Below are 15,464 nucleotides of genomic sequence, written 5' to 3'. Positions count from 1 at the left end.
CAAATGCAGAAATGTGGCCTCCACCCTATCTGAGTTCAAATAGGTCTGTGTTAAACCACATTTTAAAGCTATGTTATAGTTTGACCTAACAAATATCACTTTAATTATGGATAAAAAATTTGTAAGTAGTGACTTCTTGGCTTCTGGGATCTTGTCTTTTTTGTCTTTCAGATTGGAGGTCTGTGTTTCAGTATAGAAAACTCAAACTGAGACAATGTTTTCTTACCAAATGTGTGAATGTTTGTACTCCTTTACTGTTACCAATTAACATAACTAAATGACTTGTTCACTTGATAGTATACCCATTGAGTTCACTCTGATATCTCAAAAGTATTGTTTTTTTGTCAGAATGGTTGAAATCATATATTTGCTTCTTTTTAAAAATGCTAATTTTGCTATCCTAGCAGGTTTGTGCATTGTTTTCCTTCAACGTGGATAGAAGGACAGATAAGAACTTCTGCCACTGTAATTTTAACACTACCATGCTTGATATAAATTGTGCAGTCCTGCTAAAATGCCTCAAAATTTTACTGTTTCTTTTTATAAACTCTCAATCTTGTGATATCTTTCCTTTCTTAGGATATGAACGAGTCTGCCAAACAAGAAGATATTTTGGAATCCACAACAGATGCTGCAGAATGGAGTCTCGAAGTGGAACGTGTACTACCACAACTGAAAGTCACGATTAGGACTGACAATAAGGTAGAGAGGATACAACACATTTTGTTCAAATCGAGCTTCATAAGGCAATATCAGGGTCAGGGGTACTCCTGATTATATGAATGATCTAAGGTGGTGGGATTCAGTTTCCAGTGTTTTGTCTTAACTAAGATTTAGTAAATTGTTGTTGAGTGAATCCACAATGTAAAGAAGGAAAAAGAAAGGAATAGATCTTTAAAGTGTTTTGGAACACTTGTCATGATTCCCTGGGCTTGAGGGGCATTTTCTCAATACATTTTGATGTATTTTCTTAGAAATTGTATCTTGTTTAGATGAATAATGAGCAAAATTGGAATTTCATGACGGTATACCAACAGAATATAGTTAGAAAATGGTTTTGGAATCCTGCTGGATGGTAGAACGGAAGATATTCTGGAAGTTGCCTTACATGATCTATTTGGTACATATGATTAAAAGTCAAATAGTAAGCAAGTAACCAAAGCATTTGCATTAAGATTTGCAGATTGGGCCAGATGAACTGACCCATTTAATCAAGTTCCTGCTTCCTTTTTACTTACAATTTACAAGAACTTTAGAACAAACTGGTCAATACTATTTTCATTGATACTATAATAATGTCTACAGAAGGGACTTGAGAGACGTCTAGTAAAGAAACTAAAGGGTTTTATCCTTGAGGCTGGAGAAAAGCACCAGTGTTATGGAACAAGGTTCTAGGAAAAATATGGTCCTTATCTATCCCCAAAGATTGCTCTTTTCAGAGTGCCTTGGAAACAAATTCATTCTCAGGATGTCTGAACTTGAGCTTGTAAAACTGTGTCCTAGAGAGGGTAAGAAGTACCCTAGACTCCTAGGGCAGTCCTACAATAGGGTAAAGGCAGCAAAGATCTTACTAGACTGAGCAGCTGTGGAATAAACTTAAAGGTAAGTGGGCAGATCCTGCAGCCTATTTATTTACCTAAACATAATGGATATCCATTATTTGACTACATTAGGTAGGAGTGAATTCTTTGTTTGCATATATCTTATATGTAGATATATATTAATACAGATTTCTTCATTGATTCAATTCCTGCTGGAAGTCGTAATTTGCAAAAATATGATTTTTTGGTAAAAATGCAATTTCTAATTCTTTAATTTTATAAGAAATCTGGTAAAATTAAAAATCAGTATTATTGTGATTCTAGTTAGAATGACATGTTAAAATAACCATGTAGTTAGGAATTCTCAGGTACATCTTAATCCCACAAGGAAGCAAGTTTAGTTTACTTTCAAGCTAAGTAAACTGGAAATCCAGCATCTCATTTAGAACCTAATAGGTTCACACAGGAGTGTTTTTTAAAGTATGGCCACTGATTTCTACATAATGGGAGTAACTGAGTAAAGAAAGAATACAAATGTAACTTCTAACGTACAGTTTTACAAAACTGAGTACAAGTCAAATTTTACTACAAACCTGTATTATAGTAATCAGATCCTAGGTTCTTACAGGGTTGATGATTTCCTGATCTGGGGAAGAATTAACGAGGTGAAAGTTGGCCTCTTAGTCTCATGCCATATATGACCAGCCTTGATCTTTTTTTTTTTTTTTTTTTTTTAAATTTTTATTTATGATAGTCACAGAGAGAGAGAGAGAGAGAGGCAGAGACACAGGCAGAGGGAGAAGCAGGCTCCATGCACTGGGAGCCCGACGTGGGATTCGATCCCAGGTTTCCAGGATCCCACCCTGGGCCAAAGGCAGGTGCTAAACCTCCGCGCCACCCAGGGTTCCCGACCAGCCTTGATCTTATGAGGATATACTGTGCCAAATTAATTTTAGCTAAATTTTATAAGCAACATTCTGAAATACCAGATAAAATTTTGAGGTTTTTTTCTTTATATGAATATCATTTTGAATTTAGATTTTTGTGGTAAAATATACTGACCTAAAGTAATATTTGAGTGCTTTTTCAGAATTCTTCTCTACGTCATTTGGTCTTTATATCTAGTATTTCACAAACTCTAAGTATTTCAGAGGTATCAAATGGGAAATACAGGTTTGGGGTCAATTCTTTACTCAGCTTTACTTAAGAAAAACAAAATTATACACTGACTTGAGAAAATAAGGGGCTAATGAATAAAAAAATGTTTTTCATGCCTCAGAAATAAAAATAATCTGGTCATGGATGAGGTTTCTCAAGGGCTCACTATCCTCCTCCATCTGAAGAAGTTGACTCCTGCATCATGATAGATCCCATTCTTCCTTAACTCCTGGCTCTACGAAAAACAAACCCTCTACTTTCTTTTGGCCAAAACAATTATCTTTCACTCAACACAGGCTATTTAGGACATTTAGAGAATTTAGCTTTGTGTCTGAGGGAAAATGAGGTTTTTTTTTTCAGATCAATGTGCTTTACTGATCACTGTTAGATTAATTTTTAAGTAGCATAGAGATGTGGGAAATAAGTAATACAGGGCCTCAATTATTTAAATCCATTATAAAGTTCTTGAAAATGACCTTGTGTTAGTTGTAAATAAGTCCCATCTTTATTTAGCACTGGATCAAATGTTTGTTTTGCTTTCTTTTCCCACAAAAGTATATTCCTTGTATGCTTCTTGCCAGGTAATTACCAAAAGAAAAAGAAAAAAGTAACTCTCCTTTTCTGTTGTTTTTGTATATTATAGTATATATGCTTTGATGAGATCCTCTCATATACTAATATTTTATACCCTCCATAATGTTGTAATTAGGTTTTTATTGGTAGGCTAGCTTATCCTTTTTTTCTGGCACCATTTGTTACTGTTGACAGTTTTCAAAGAATGCAAACAAATTTTAATATTAGCTTAAGCAAATTACAATTGGGAAAATACATATGTTGCCAAAAATAATATGTTCCACAACTGAAGATGAAGGACTTTTGTCATAGCTTGAATGGACCATATTAGTAGTTCCCTTTTTAGAGCTGGTTATAGAGAATGCTCCTGATGATTAATTCTAGAGTGTTATATACCCAGTGACCAACTCAGATCTGCCCTAACTTGGAATAATGTGTCTAAACACATAGTCAGAAGTTCTGCCAAGAGTGAATAAATTCAGCCAAATCCTGGGTTACTGCATTCTAGTTAATTTTTCAGTTATGACCAAGTGAGTAAGGCTCTGGAGTCAATTCCTTAGAAGGGCAGTCTGAGGATAGCTAAACTAGAGTAGACGTCAGTGCCATCTAATCAAATTATCTATGCGTATTATTTGTACACTGTGACTATGTATCTTATACTTTTGTTCTTTACCTCCTCATTTTTTCTCTTTATAGCTCTTTCCCTTTCTTCTTGTGTGTTTTTATCTCTTTTTTTTATTGTTTTTTTGTTAGACCATCAGTGGTGCCCACAAGTGTTACAGAAGTTGTCTGGTGAAATTTAGAACTAAGAGCAAACATCTGTGATTATAATCAGACTAGACTTAAATCTACAACTAGTCAAGAATTATCGTAATCTCTGAGTCTTTTTAAAATACACTTTTGTTTTTAATTATAAAAATAATATGGAAACAACTCAAGGGAAAGAAGGATGGGCAATGTGTTATGAATTGGAAGCTAGTGATCCCACATTTAGTTTCACTATCAATTCCTGATTTATTGGACCAGAGTTTCAGAAACTTAGTGGAACTGTGGTAGCCACAAAGACCACGGGGAAGATAGAGCCTACCTCACACATCTTCCCTTGGCACCTACATCAGTATTCAGAAAGAATTTACAAAATTTCTGTACTAATGCTTCTGTCACTTAAGGGAATATTTTAAAACATCAGCCTTTTAGTCTTACATGGAGATATAATCAGGTTCATATAAGTATCACTTTGGTAAATCTTTCCAATTCTTTTCCCTAGTAAAGATATATATGTATAACATGGTAGTAATAACTGATATTTAGTAAGTGTTTACTATGTGCCAAGTACAGTTCTTAACACTTCACTTATATTAATTCGTTTAATCCTTTCCACTGCCCTATAAGCTACAGGTACCTTTTACTGCAGGGGAAGAAACTGAACCACAGTGAAATGAAGCAATTTGCTTTTGCCTAGTAAGTGACAGATAAGATTTGAGCCTACAACCCAAGCCCTTACCTATTTGATTAGTGACAATATTGCACAAATTCTAAATCCAGGTTGCTTGAGTCCAAATCCTGGCTCTAATACTTACTAGCTGTTGGACCCTGTGGGCAAGTTCCAACCACTCTGTCTCAGTTTCCTCATCTGCACAATGGAGTGCCTTATAAAACTGACTTCAAAGAGTTATTAAAGGGATTAAATGAATTCACATATCTTAGACACTTAGAATGCTATCAGGAAAATCACGTAATATATATTGACCACCATTTCTGCGTAGTTTTATGTGCATACAGTTGAGATTACACCTCTTTTTAAAAAAAAAAAACATGATAGTACATCATGAGCAGTTCCACACATCCTTAGCACTGATAAGCCATAACTTTAGCTGAGTGGCAGGGGGCAGAGATGGCTTGGCCAAGTTTAGCAGGTTGGGGTGAAACCAGGAGGTCTAAGATCTTGCTAAGATCTTGGGGGAATGGCCAGCCAGCCAGAGTCATGTAACAGTGGATGGTTAGAATATGGGCAAGCATAAGGACCAGAAGATCTGAGAATATAGACCAATAGCAAGAAGGGAAGCCCACCAGTGAGTCATTTTAGAGAAACAAGTGGTTGTTGAAGGTGGAGGTACTTTGTGAAATTCATTGAAAAATAATATTTTCCATCATGACTGAAATATTTTTAATTCCATAATAGCAATTTTTAAAAAACTTTTAAGTGAATCAGTTGACAGTTGCTGCCTAGAATAATAACGGTAGTTGAGACTGAGCTGCCAAAGAATTCTACATGTTCCATAATTTCTGGGGAAATAAAAGATGTGGTTGCCTATTCATATAGATTTCACTTTCTGTATTTTTTATTAATTTTTATCACTAACTAGTGTTTCTTGAAGAAAATTATTCTTTTTTAGTTTTCTTTTTCTTTTTTTTAAATAAAAAACAAGCCATATTTGACTTTGTGGAAAAAAAGAGACCATCTACATGAGAACAAAGACTTGTATTCACAGCTTGCTGTAACAAAGGAGTTAGTCACCATCACCTGCATTTGGCAGACATAAGGGCAGGCAGGAGTATATGAAAGATTTATTGTGAGAAAAAGGGGAAGCCTTCAGAAATGTTCAGATAAGACTGGAGATTTGGAGGCAGGCTAACTAGAAGCAGGGCTTTCTATGTAACTGGTTAGGGGAGGATATGTGGCTTTGTCTGGTTGGTCCTACATTGGAAGCAGGTTGGTGAGGAGAAAAACTGAGGAAACCAGCAGTTACTAAATCCTGACCATTTTCAGCCAATTTCTCTCAGAGATTATGGTTTGACTTCCTGGACTAGTTGCTTCAGATTGTGGGTCAGAATTCTATTTTATATAATGGCCTGGGCATTGTCTGCTGTCCATTCATATATTCAGTCTCTCAGCTTCATCCGTCGAACCAAAGGAAAGTGGCTTCTTAAAATGATCAGTCTTACCAGTCTTTATCAGTAGAATAACTTTTTTTTCAAGACAAGGGTTTTTACCAAAATGGAAACCAAGTAAACATTAATAATATTTATTCCTGTTCCCAGAAATAAGGAAGAGCAGAAAGTGTGAAATCAGTTTTCAACTAAACCTTACATAGGCCCTTTTCTTCAATTATACAGTATTTATTCCTAAACAATTGTATATTATAATGATTTAATATGAGGTGTTTAATGCAATGAACAAATGTTCTATCATGCTTTAATGCCCTGTGGATATTGTAATTAAAATTTTGATTAATGACTTAAATTGATTTTTTTCCAAATTATAATTAAATATTTCCTGCTTTGTTGTTTTAAAAGATAGTTGGCTAAGTACCCCCCTTCATTCCTCCAAAATGTCTCCTACTCATTATGTAAATCTTCAGGTTCATTACAAGAATTTAGATAAAGAGATTATATATTTTTTAAAGGCTTTGGAAGTATTACAGCATGTGTTTCTAATTATTTCAAGCCTTTGATTCACTGAACGGCTTTTTTACATCCTTACCTGTTTATCAGTGTCTGGCTTTCTTAGGGTGCAGTTGTAAAAAGGACTTTAAACTTTAAATTTCAACTCCAAACAACTGGATTTTGTTTTAACGTAAATAAACCATACAGGTGTTGCCTTGGGTAATTCACAGCAAGAAACCTTTCTGGAAGAGTCATTGTGCTAAGGACAGAATCATTGCAATAGTCTTGAGCCCTTGGGCTTTCTAGTCACTGAAAGAGCTAAAACCTAAGAGGGAGGAGAGAGGCCTTTATTAATCAGCAGGTGGAATTCCATTTAAATGAACCTAGAGGGACCACAGAATTACTATATTAGATTTAAGTCTCTTCAAATTGGAAGCCAAATCCTGCAGAAAATGTACAATAGTAGGCTTTCTCTTTTTACTATTATAGACACATATGTATCTGGAAGCAAGAGAAGAGGGTATTTTTCTCATTCCAAAGCAATGCAGAGAGTAACTTGCTTTGACCTTCTGCCATTGCTGTGTTTTGATGTGGTATAAGAAGAATGTTAATAAAATTGAGCTTTCTAAATATTTCTGACCTGCAAGGATTTATGAATTGTTATAGTTTGGAAATAAGGAGCGTTTCTTAAGACTTGTGTTCTGGTTGTTAGACAGGCTATATTGATAGGATTCTTGCATCCATGAGCAAAAAGGTATAATATATTCTGTGGGCTAGGATACAAGAATACAGTTTATGTATATAGTAGTCATTAAAATGTGATTCTGCCTCTTTGAATAATGGAGATACTAGATTTATAATTCTTAAAGATTTTCTGGTAGACAGACCTTTTGCTGAGAAATACTCGCATAATTAAAAAAAAAAATAAGGCACCAAATAAAAAAAAATCAGCTTTTACAATTACCAGTAACAAATGTAAATACAGGTGGCAATAAGTTGGTCTCCATGAGGCTCCATGCAGGAGTAATAGCTCCAATTACTGTCACAAATGTTTGTAATTGTATCTATTGCTGCCAGACAATAAATGCTTTTTAATATAGTAAGGCCATAAATGTACATGCTGCTGTTGTTTAAACAAAATACAATTTTCAGCAAATTTATCCTTGAAACACCTGCTATAATCAAAAAGAGGTGAATGCTATCAAAATAAACTGCCTAAATTAACTAGACACACATACATTTTTAGAGCAGCCTGCATGATTACTCAACTGCCACGTTGTCTCAAAGAATGAGGGGAAATATTCACTGATGGACGTTTACAAGCAAGCTTTCTTTAAAGGAGACAACAAAAAAACAGTATTGCTTTGGATTGTGTTATTTTTAAAGCATGGTGTTATTTTGTGGACTTAAAGTTTTATTCACTGTTTCTTTTTCTTAAGCTGGTCAACTATTTTTTTTGTTTGTTTGTTTTAGCATATGGGTCATGTGCAAATATCTGGATTGTGGAAAAGAATACTGTGCTTAAAATTATATATGTAAAGCTACTGCAAAGGGGTGGAGAAAAATCCAGCCATCCTTAAGCAACTGAAAACGATTTTCAGCTGCTTCTGTCACAGTCTTGTTGAACATTCAGGATATTTTGTTTAAAGATAGTTGATGATGCCTTCCTTCCTATTTACCCTGACTATGATAAATGTTTCAACTGGATCAAGGAAAGTTTTCATTTATCACAAGTCGAAATAGGAGAACAAGTGTTTTTGCTTTAGAGATTACCATCAGCTCTAACTAAAGAGCATCAGCAGTGGTAGCAGATTTTAAGGAAATAACCAATAAAGACTGCATGTTATATAAACACTGCAGAGGGACATTACTAATGCCTCACAGCAGAGATACCTCAAATAGACGTTTGTGATTGAGAGCAGTGAATTAATATATATTGATTATAATTAAAATTTCTAGACTGCCTAAATATTTCATTATTGCAAAGTATGATTTAATGTTTCCTTTAAATTACTTAATGTAAAAATATGAATTGAAACAGAAACCATTTGTCATATGGGCCTCCCTATGAAATGTACTTTTTAATTGGTTTGATTCATTGTTCCAATCAGTGATATTAGAGTAGTTCTCACTATCACTGTTTTATTATTAAATTTCTTATTATGTGGTCAAAATTTACTTCCATAGCCTTTATTCCATTATATTTTACTCTGTTTCCTTATGCGAAGATAATGATTTGTTTCTTGGTTCTTCAAATATGCAGATGGCTCTACTTATTTTTTTAGTTTTTTGTTTTTTGAGTATCATATGAGATCAAGGTTTTGGTTAGTAGATTCTTGAAGAGGGATTGCCAAGGTTGTCTCTTCTGGCTATGCATTGTGGTTACTCAGCACCCTGTGAAGTAATTATGTTCTGATTTGACTTGAGTGCTCCTGCATTGGCAGAAAGGTCCCACTCACTCCCTGTCTGCCTTGCCAGATCTCTTCTCTGAGCTTGTAACTCCTAAAGTCTAGAAACCCTCCCTTGGGAGATTTCTATGGCCATATAGAAGGGGTGTGGATGGAGTAAGCATGAATAATAAGCATGAATAATAAGTCAGAGTCAACATTCGAAAACACTTTAGTAACAGACGGTAGTCAGTAAAGATAATCTCTGAGCACACATTAGAAATGTAATTATTTAACAAGGTATTTTATTTAGAGATTATAGGCCTCTAGTTTCAGTTCAACTACAGGCAGGTGTGAGAATACTAGTGATTGTTAGCTTTAGCTTACCCTCTGTGCACACTGTCTTATTCTTCTCTACATCAAGAGGATATGTAGAAAGCAGGAACTTTCCTGAGGAAACTCGTATTTCCAGCACTAGTGGATTTCTGTATTCCCTGCAACAAATATATATGTACAATATATACCACACATACGTACTCAACTTCTCTTAAGTCATATGTTTAGTTCTTTGAACATTTACAAAGAAAAATCATGTTTTCACACCCCAAGTGTTTATCACAGAAGACTTTAAGCTGCTGGTGATGAAAGAAAAATGTCATATTAAAAATTTCTGAAAAGCCACATTCTGTAATCATCTCACAACCTGACAGGCATTTTTCATTAAGAAAGAAATTCAGTCTCATGTAAAAAAATATTATGGACAATGTCTCTCTTTCTCACACACATACACAAATAGGTGCACAAACATGAGCCATGGCAAAGCTGAAAATTAATCTAACAATTAGAACAAGAAGAAGAGATTGCAAAACTGCTTGTGCAAAGTGGCATAAAGAGAATATAGATAATATTCTGTTATTAGAGAAGGGAGTGTTCTGGGTGGAGGAGGGAAATCTGCTGCTCTTTTCCTTGCACTGCAAACATGATGGATTATCGACCTGTCCCAGCAACATTTGCTACAGTGAACTTAAGACATATGCAACCACTTCTATCAAGCTGTCTTCTCTGCTTTTTTCACTTAACCTGATTCCCTGCCATCAGATTTCCAAAGAATTTTATCATTGACCATGGATGGGGTATTAAACATGTCAGGAACAGCAGTATTCCACATTGAAATCTTGAGACTGATCACTTTTGGACTGCCGCTCACACAAGGCCCTCCCTCTCTACTGCTGCAGCTACAGTTACAATTTTAATAACTGAATCTCTCTCCCTGTGGCTGAAACAGAGATGAAATGTCCAGATCCCCTTTACAAGCAAGGACTTGCTGCCTAGCCACAGAGAGTGTGGTCAACAGATAACCTCTAGCTGTCTGCTCCCTTGATGGCAGAGAGCTTCCTAGCCCAGCTCATGCCCTTCCAGGCTAGCCCACGTCTGGGCTTATGTGAATTGTTGATAGTATTATAAATAATACTACTTTGAAAATTCTGGTACATGTCTTTTTGTAAACATCTGTACACATTTCTACTGGCATTTCTACTAGGTGTGGAATTGCTAGGTCATACTGTATGTGTATGTTCAGCTTTAGCAGATCCTGCCAAATAGTATTTGAAGATGCTTGTACATATGTATACTCCTCCAAGTAGGTGTGGGAAAGCTCCAGTTGCTCCACGTCTTTATCAACATTAAATATTGAGTCTTTTTCACATTTTGTCATCATAATAGATATGCTGTGGTCTTATTGCCATTTTAATTGGCATTTCCCTGATGACTGCTGAGGTTGGGTCCCTTTCCATATGTTTATGTGACCTTTGGCTATCTTGTCTTTTGCTATTGGGTTATCTGCTTTTTCTTTAGATTTATAGAAATTATTTTTATACTCTAGATATGAGTCCTTTGTCAGATATATGTATTACAAATGTATACTCTTTAACTTTTCTTTTCACTCTTACTGGTACGTTATGATAAACCGTGGCCTACTTTAATATACTTAAAGTGATCTTTTTTAGGAGAAAGGAGTATGGCTAATATTTATGTTTTATTTAAGAATCTTTGCTTACCCCAATGCTATGAAGTTATTCTCCTATGTTTTCTTTTTGAAGCTTTATTGCTTTACTTTTTGCATTGAGTTCTGTGGTTCATCTAGCATTATCTTGATGTCTGGTGTGAGGTAGAACCCAAGATTTATTTGGTTTTCATATATATATATTTTTTTTCATATATAGACTATATATATATATATATATATATTATTGCACTAGCCTATTCTTTCATACTACTGAAAATGGTATCTTTTTAGATTTTTATTTTCTGTTTATTGCCGGTATATAAAAATAATTATGGGGGCACCTGAATGGCTTAGTCAGCTGAGTGGCCAACTCTTGATTTCAGCTCAGGTCATGATCTTAGGGTCATGGGATCAAACTCTGTGTTGGGTTCTGTGCTCAGTGTGGAGTCTACTGGAGATTCTTTCTTTCTCCCTCCGCACCCCCCCCAACAAACAAACAAACAAACAAACAAAATCTTTAAAAAATACTGTTCTGTGTATATATATATATATACAAACACATCTGTAGCAAATAGGCTAAATTCACTTACTCATTTTAATGATAGGCCTAAGGGTTATTTTGCATCTTCAGTGTATATATCATCTGCAAATAACATCAGTCTTATTTTTTTCTTTACAAGCCTATCCCTTTTATTTCTTTTATCTTTCCTTGTATAGCAGTTAAGAACTCTAGTCTATGGTGGATATAGGTGGTATTAGCAGGGAGAAAGCTTTCAATATTTCAGTTTTCCCATTAAGTATGATGTTAACTTTATGACTTTTATAAACACCCTTTACTAGAGTAAGGAGTCTCCCTTTTGTTCCTAGTTTGCTAAGAGTTATTATGAATGGATGTTACATTTTTTCAAATGATTTTTTTCTTCATATATTAAGAGGATCATATGATTTATTTCTTTTTTTTCCCCTCTCTTACTACAATGGATTATATTGATTGATTTTGGGGTATTAGACTAACCTTGCATTTTGGAATAAATGCAACTTAATCATGATATATTATCCTTTTTGCATATTACTGGATTCGACTTGCTGGTATTTTGTTGAGAATTTTTATATCAATGTTTATAAAAGATACTGATCTGTAATTTTTCCTGTTTTTTTAGGTGTCTTTGTCAGGTTTTAATGTAATGCTATGCAGGCCTCATAAAATTAGTTGGCAATTGCTTTTTTTGTTGTTGTTTTTCTCTGGTATTTGTATAAAGTTGTTGTTATTCCTTAAATGTTTGAGAAAATTCACCAATGAAGCCATCTGGGTCTGGATATTTCTTTGTGAGAAAGTTTTTAATTGCGTATGTTTATGTTAAAACTGTTTTAAATTCATTTTTTATTATACGATTGATATATAAATACCAGTTTGGAAATATTCAAATAGTACAGGTAAAACTGAAGTCTCCTTTAACCATTACCTCCTTAAAATTTTTAGTTATATTTTACTACATTTCATCAGGCAAATGAGAAGTAATGATATGGTCTCTGCAAGTTTGCTCTGTACTGCTGACTTGCCTGTAAGATTGAGCAGTCTACTTTAAAGTAGCTATGTCTCAATTTCCTCATCTTATGAGTGTTTTTAAAAGAACTGTATGTGATGATGTATGGATAGTGCTTAACATAGTGCCTGACACATACTAGACATTCCTTGAATGTTAACATTGAAGCTATTATTAGATGTTAAAGGATCTCAGAATGGATGTGACTATTGGGGATCTCTACTCTATAGTCAAGGAAGAAAATAGAAAAGTATTCTAAGTAGCCAAAATAGAAATCACAAAAAACTATGTACTGAAGCTCATGCATTTTATTTATAGGAGAGTCTGATAAATCTTTCTTTGGAACCAACATATAGTTGTTTCAGAGATTATTCTAACAAGGTTGGTTAAACAGATTGTTCATCCACAGCAGATTAGAAGCAGCAAACCTCCTGTAGCATCTAAGCTTTAGCAAAACAACCGAGCTAAGAAACATTTATTATGTGCAAGCCTGAATTGAAAGTTGTCAGTTTCTTGTGCTCCTTATTGAAATTGGGTGACAAAGCAAGGAAATGAAAGAAACAGCTTAGTGTAATGAAAAAATCTGTGAGTGAGAGAAAGGACATTTGGTTTCCTATTCATTTTGTAATTGACATGGTAAAAATCATACCACCTCAATTTGTTGCCCAATCTGTGAAATGGAGGTACAGGATTTCCTCCCCAGAGTGATCTCGAAAATCCACAGGGCAATTCAGGGGTGAAACAGAGGCCTAATGAGAAAAATATGGTGAGACCCCTTAAATGCAGGAAGCCCGTAAAAACTACTTCATAAATATCATCATCTAAAACACAACTGCAAAAACAGAACATTAAATTAAGATTCTATTAGTAATTACTCATAACACAATTGAGGAAGAACCCGTAAGAATAGAGGGAAAAGGGAGGGTAGATGGCAGAAGTAACATTTTTGTGATGGAGAGCAATTCAAAATACATCTGAGCCTTGGGGCCCTGCTCCTGCTCCATCAGGCTAGAGCAAAGGTGCTACTACATCCATGGACCATGAGGCTCAGTTGTGCTCTGGCATGGACTTTTCCTGAGCCCATGAAAAAATATCCCAGGATACACCAAGGTGCCTTCCTCAGCTTTGTTCTAAGAGTCCTTTGGCACCCTGCCTCTCTATGCATAAAGAAGCTCAAACTTGGGGGAAAAACTGCGAGTTTGACATTTTACAAGTCGTAAATTAGTGAAACATATACACAGATAAAATTTCCATTTGCCATCCCTAGCTCATGTTTCCATCTCTCTCTCTACAGCAGTTTCAGAGAGGAGCTTGAAGCATTGAGTTGGAGATCCAGACAAAATAACCAAATGTCTGTGCATATGCAAAGGAAATCACTCAGGGGTTGTGCTGTTGAAGTCAAACCCAGAGATCCATGTATTCTTGCTGGTCACCTTAACGGCTGCAGCTCGATCTCCTACATTTTGATTTTGTGGTATGCTGTGACTCACCATCTGTAGACATGTCATTGCAATTCTCTGGTTTTTGATAAAAGGAGAGATCTAATTTGGCACTAAAGAATTTGGAGTGGGAAATAGGTTATGGTTACAACAGTACCTTTGCTATCTACCTCAAAAGTGACAGAATTATAAGAGATTTTGTATGAAAGGATTTTTAAAAATTGAAAATCTAAAGAAGTAATATACTGCACCATTATTAGTCTTTTCATTTCCTCAGAGAGAGGAAATGTGCTGGATTAGTGAAAAACTCAACTTCAATAGAGAGGAAAAATGAGCTTAATGAATGCAGAGCACTTTGGAACAGGTGACCAGTAAACACCAGAGGCCCATATGGTCTCACTTCATATAAAAGAAAAAAAAAATTGGTTTACCTTAGATACTCTTCAGTAGTTCATTTTATCATAAAGAAAAGTAGTGTATAGTATGTGGAAAATGTACTGGTTTGGAGTGCTTTCCATTTTTCAGACATGAAACCCTGGAAAGGTCATTTAACCTACCTGATTCTTGGTTTTCTCCTATATAATATGTATGGATAGTCCGTTTTTCTGTATCAAAAACAAGCCCAAATCACAGTGGCTTATAATAATAATAACAACACATTTACTCTCACTCAAGATACATGTCTGCTGATGTGTGGCTCAGCGATGGCTCTACTCCTGCAATGTCCCATATTTCTTATTCCCAGACCAAGGCTGAAAGGATCACCCCTGTGCTGGGCATGTCTATTATCATGGCTGAAAGAAAGGGCAAAGGGGCTGATGGATGCCTCTTACAGCATCTGCACAGTCCTGGCATAGGCCATGCCCACCACTATGTCAATGGCCAAAGAGAATCCCATGGCCAAGGCCAGCATCCATGGACCAGGAAAGTATATACTCCTCCCCAACCAGCCTGCAAATCGCATAACCCTCTTACAGGGAAGGGGAGAAGTGAAAAAGAAGAGAGGAGAGATCTAGTTAGCTTTCCAAACCTTTGTGAGCCTCAAAAAGGAAAGGTTGTAACCTAACGGAGTCTCTACCAATGTAAGGATTGTTAGCATTGTTGGACAGGCTTTTACTTTGGGGATAAAGTCCTTACATACCATTAAAACCCATTGCTTCTTCATTCTTACCACAAACTTCTGTAAACGTTTTAAACATTTCAGTTACAGTTTTTTAAGAGTTCCATATCTTGCCTTTTTCATGTTTTTAAAATGTTAGAAGTATGATCACTTATATTTTCTGCTGTAACTGTATTAAACCCCTTTCAAGAACTACTTGGGCATCCAGAAGATTTTTTACTTTGTTTTCCCTGATGATTAAAGTGATGGTTAAAAATTCTCTTGTTGGAAATTTGGAGAATTTTGGAAGGATAAAGAAGACATTTTAAAC

At 35.3% G+C, this 15,464-nt stretch overlaps 1 protein-coding gene and 1 long non-coding RNA gene across 2 annotated transcripts in view; one reads left to right on the top strand and one right to left on the bottom strand.

Moving 5' to 3' along the window:
* Positions 1-9,518, bottom strand: part of LOC112913413 (uncharacterized) — a 34,454-nt gene extending 24,936 nt beyond the window's left edge. The window contains exon 1 of the long non-coding RNA XR_003233687.2: positions 9,434-9,518. This is a non-coding gene — a long non-coding RNA (uncharacterized lncRNA). The remainder of the gene's footprint in view (positions 1-9,433) is intronic.
* IFT57 (intraflagellar transport 57) overlaps positions 1-15,464 on the top strand; it is a 51,972-nt gene that overhangs the window by 26,892 nt on the left and 9,616 nt on the right. The window contains exon 6 of the mRNA XM_025990011.2: positions 580-702. Within this exon, the coding sequence (XP_025845796.1) occupies positions 580-702 (123 nt within the window). The remainder of the gene's footprint in view (positions 1-579; positions 703-15,464) is intronic.

Source organism: Vulpes vulpes, chromosome 1, assembly GCF_048418805.1.
Source record: "Vulpes vulpes isolate BD-2025 chromosome 1, VulVul3, whole genome shotgun sequence".
In the NCBI taxonomy this organism is placed as follows: domain Eukaryota; kingdom Metazoa; phylum Chordata; class Mammalia; order Carnivora; family Canidae; genus Vulpes; species Vulpes vulpes.
Note: the sequence above shows the minus strand (reverse complement) of the source record. Positions and strands in the feature narration are given on the sequence as shown.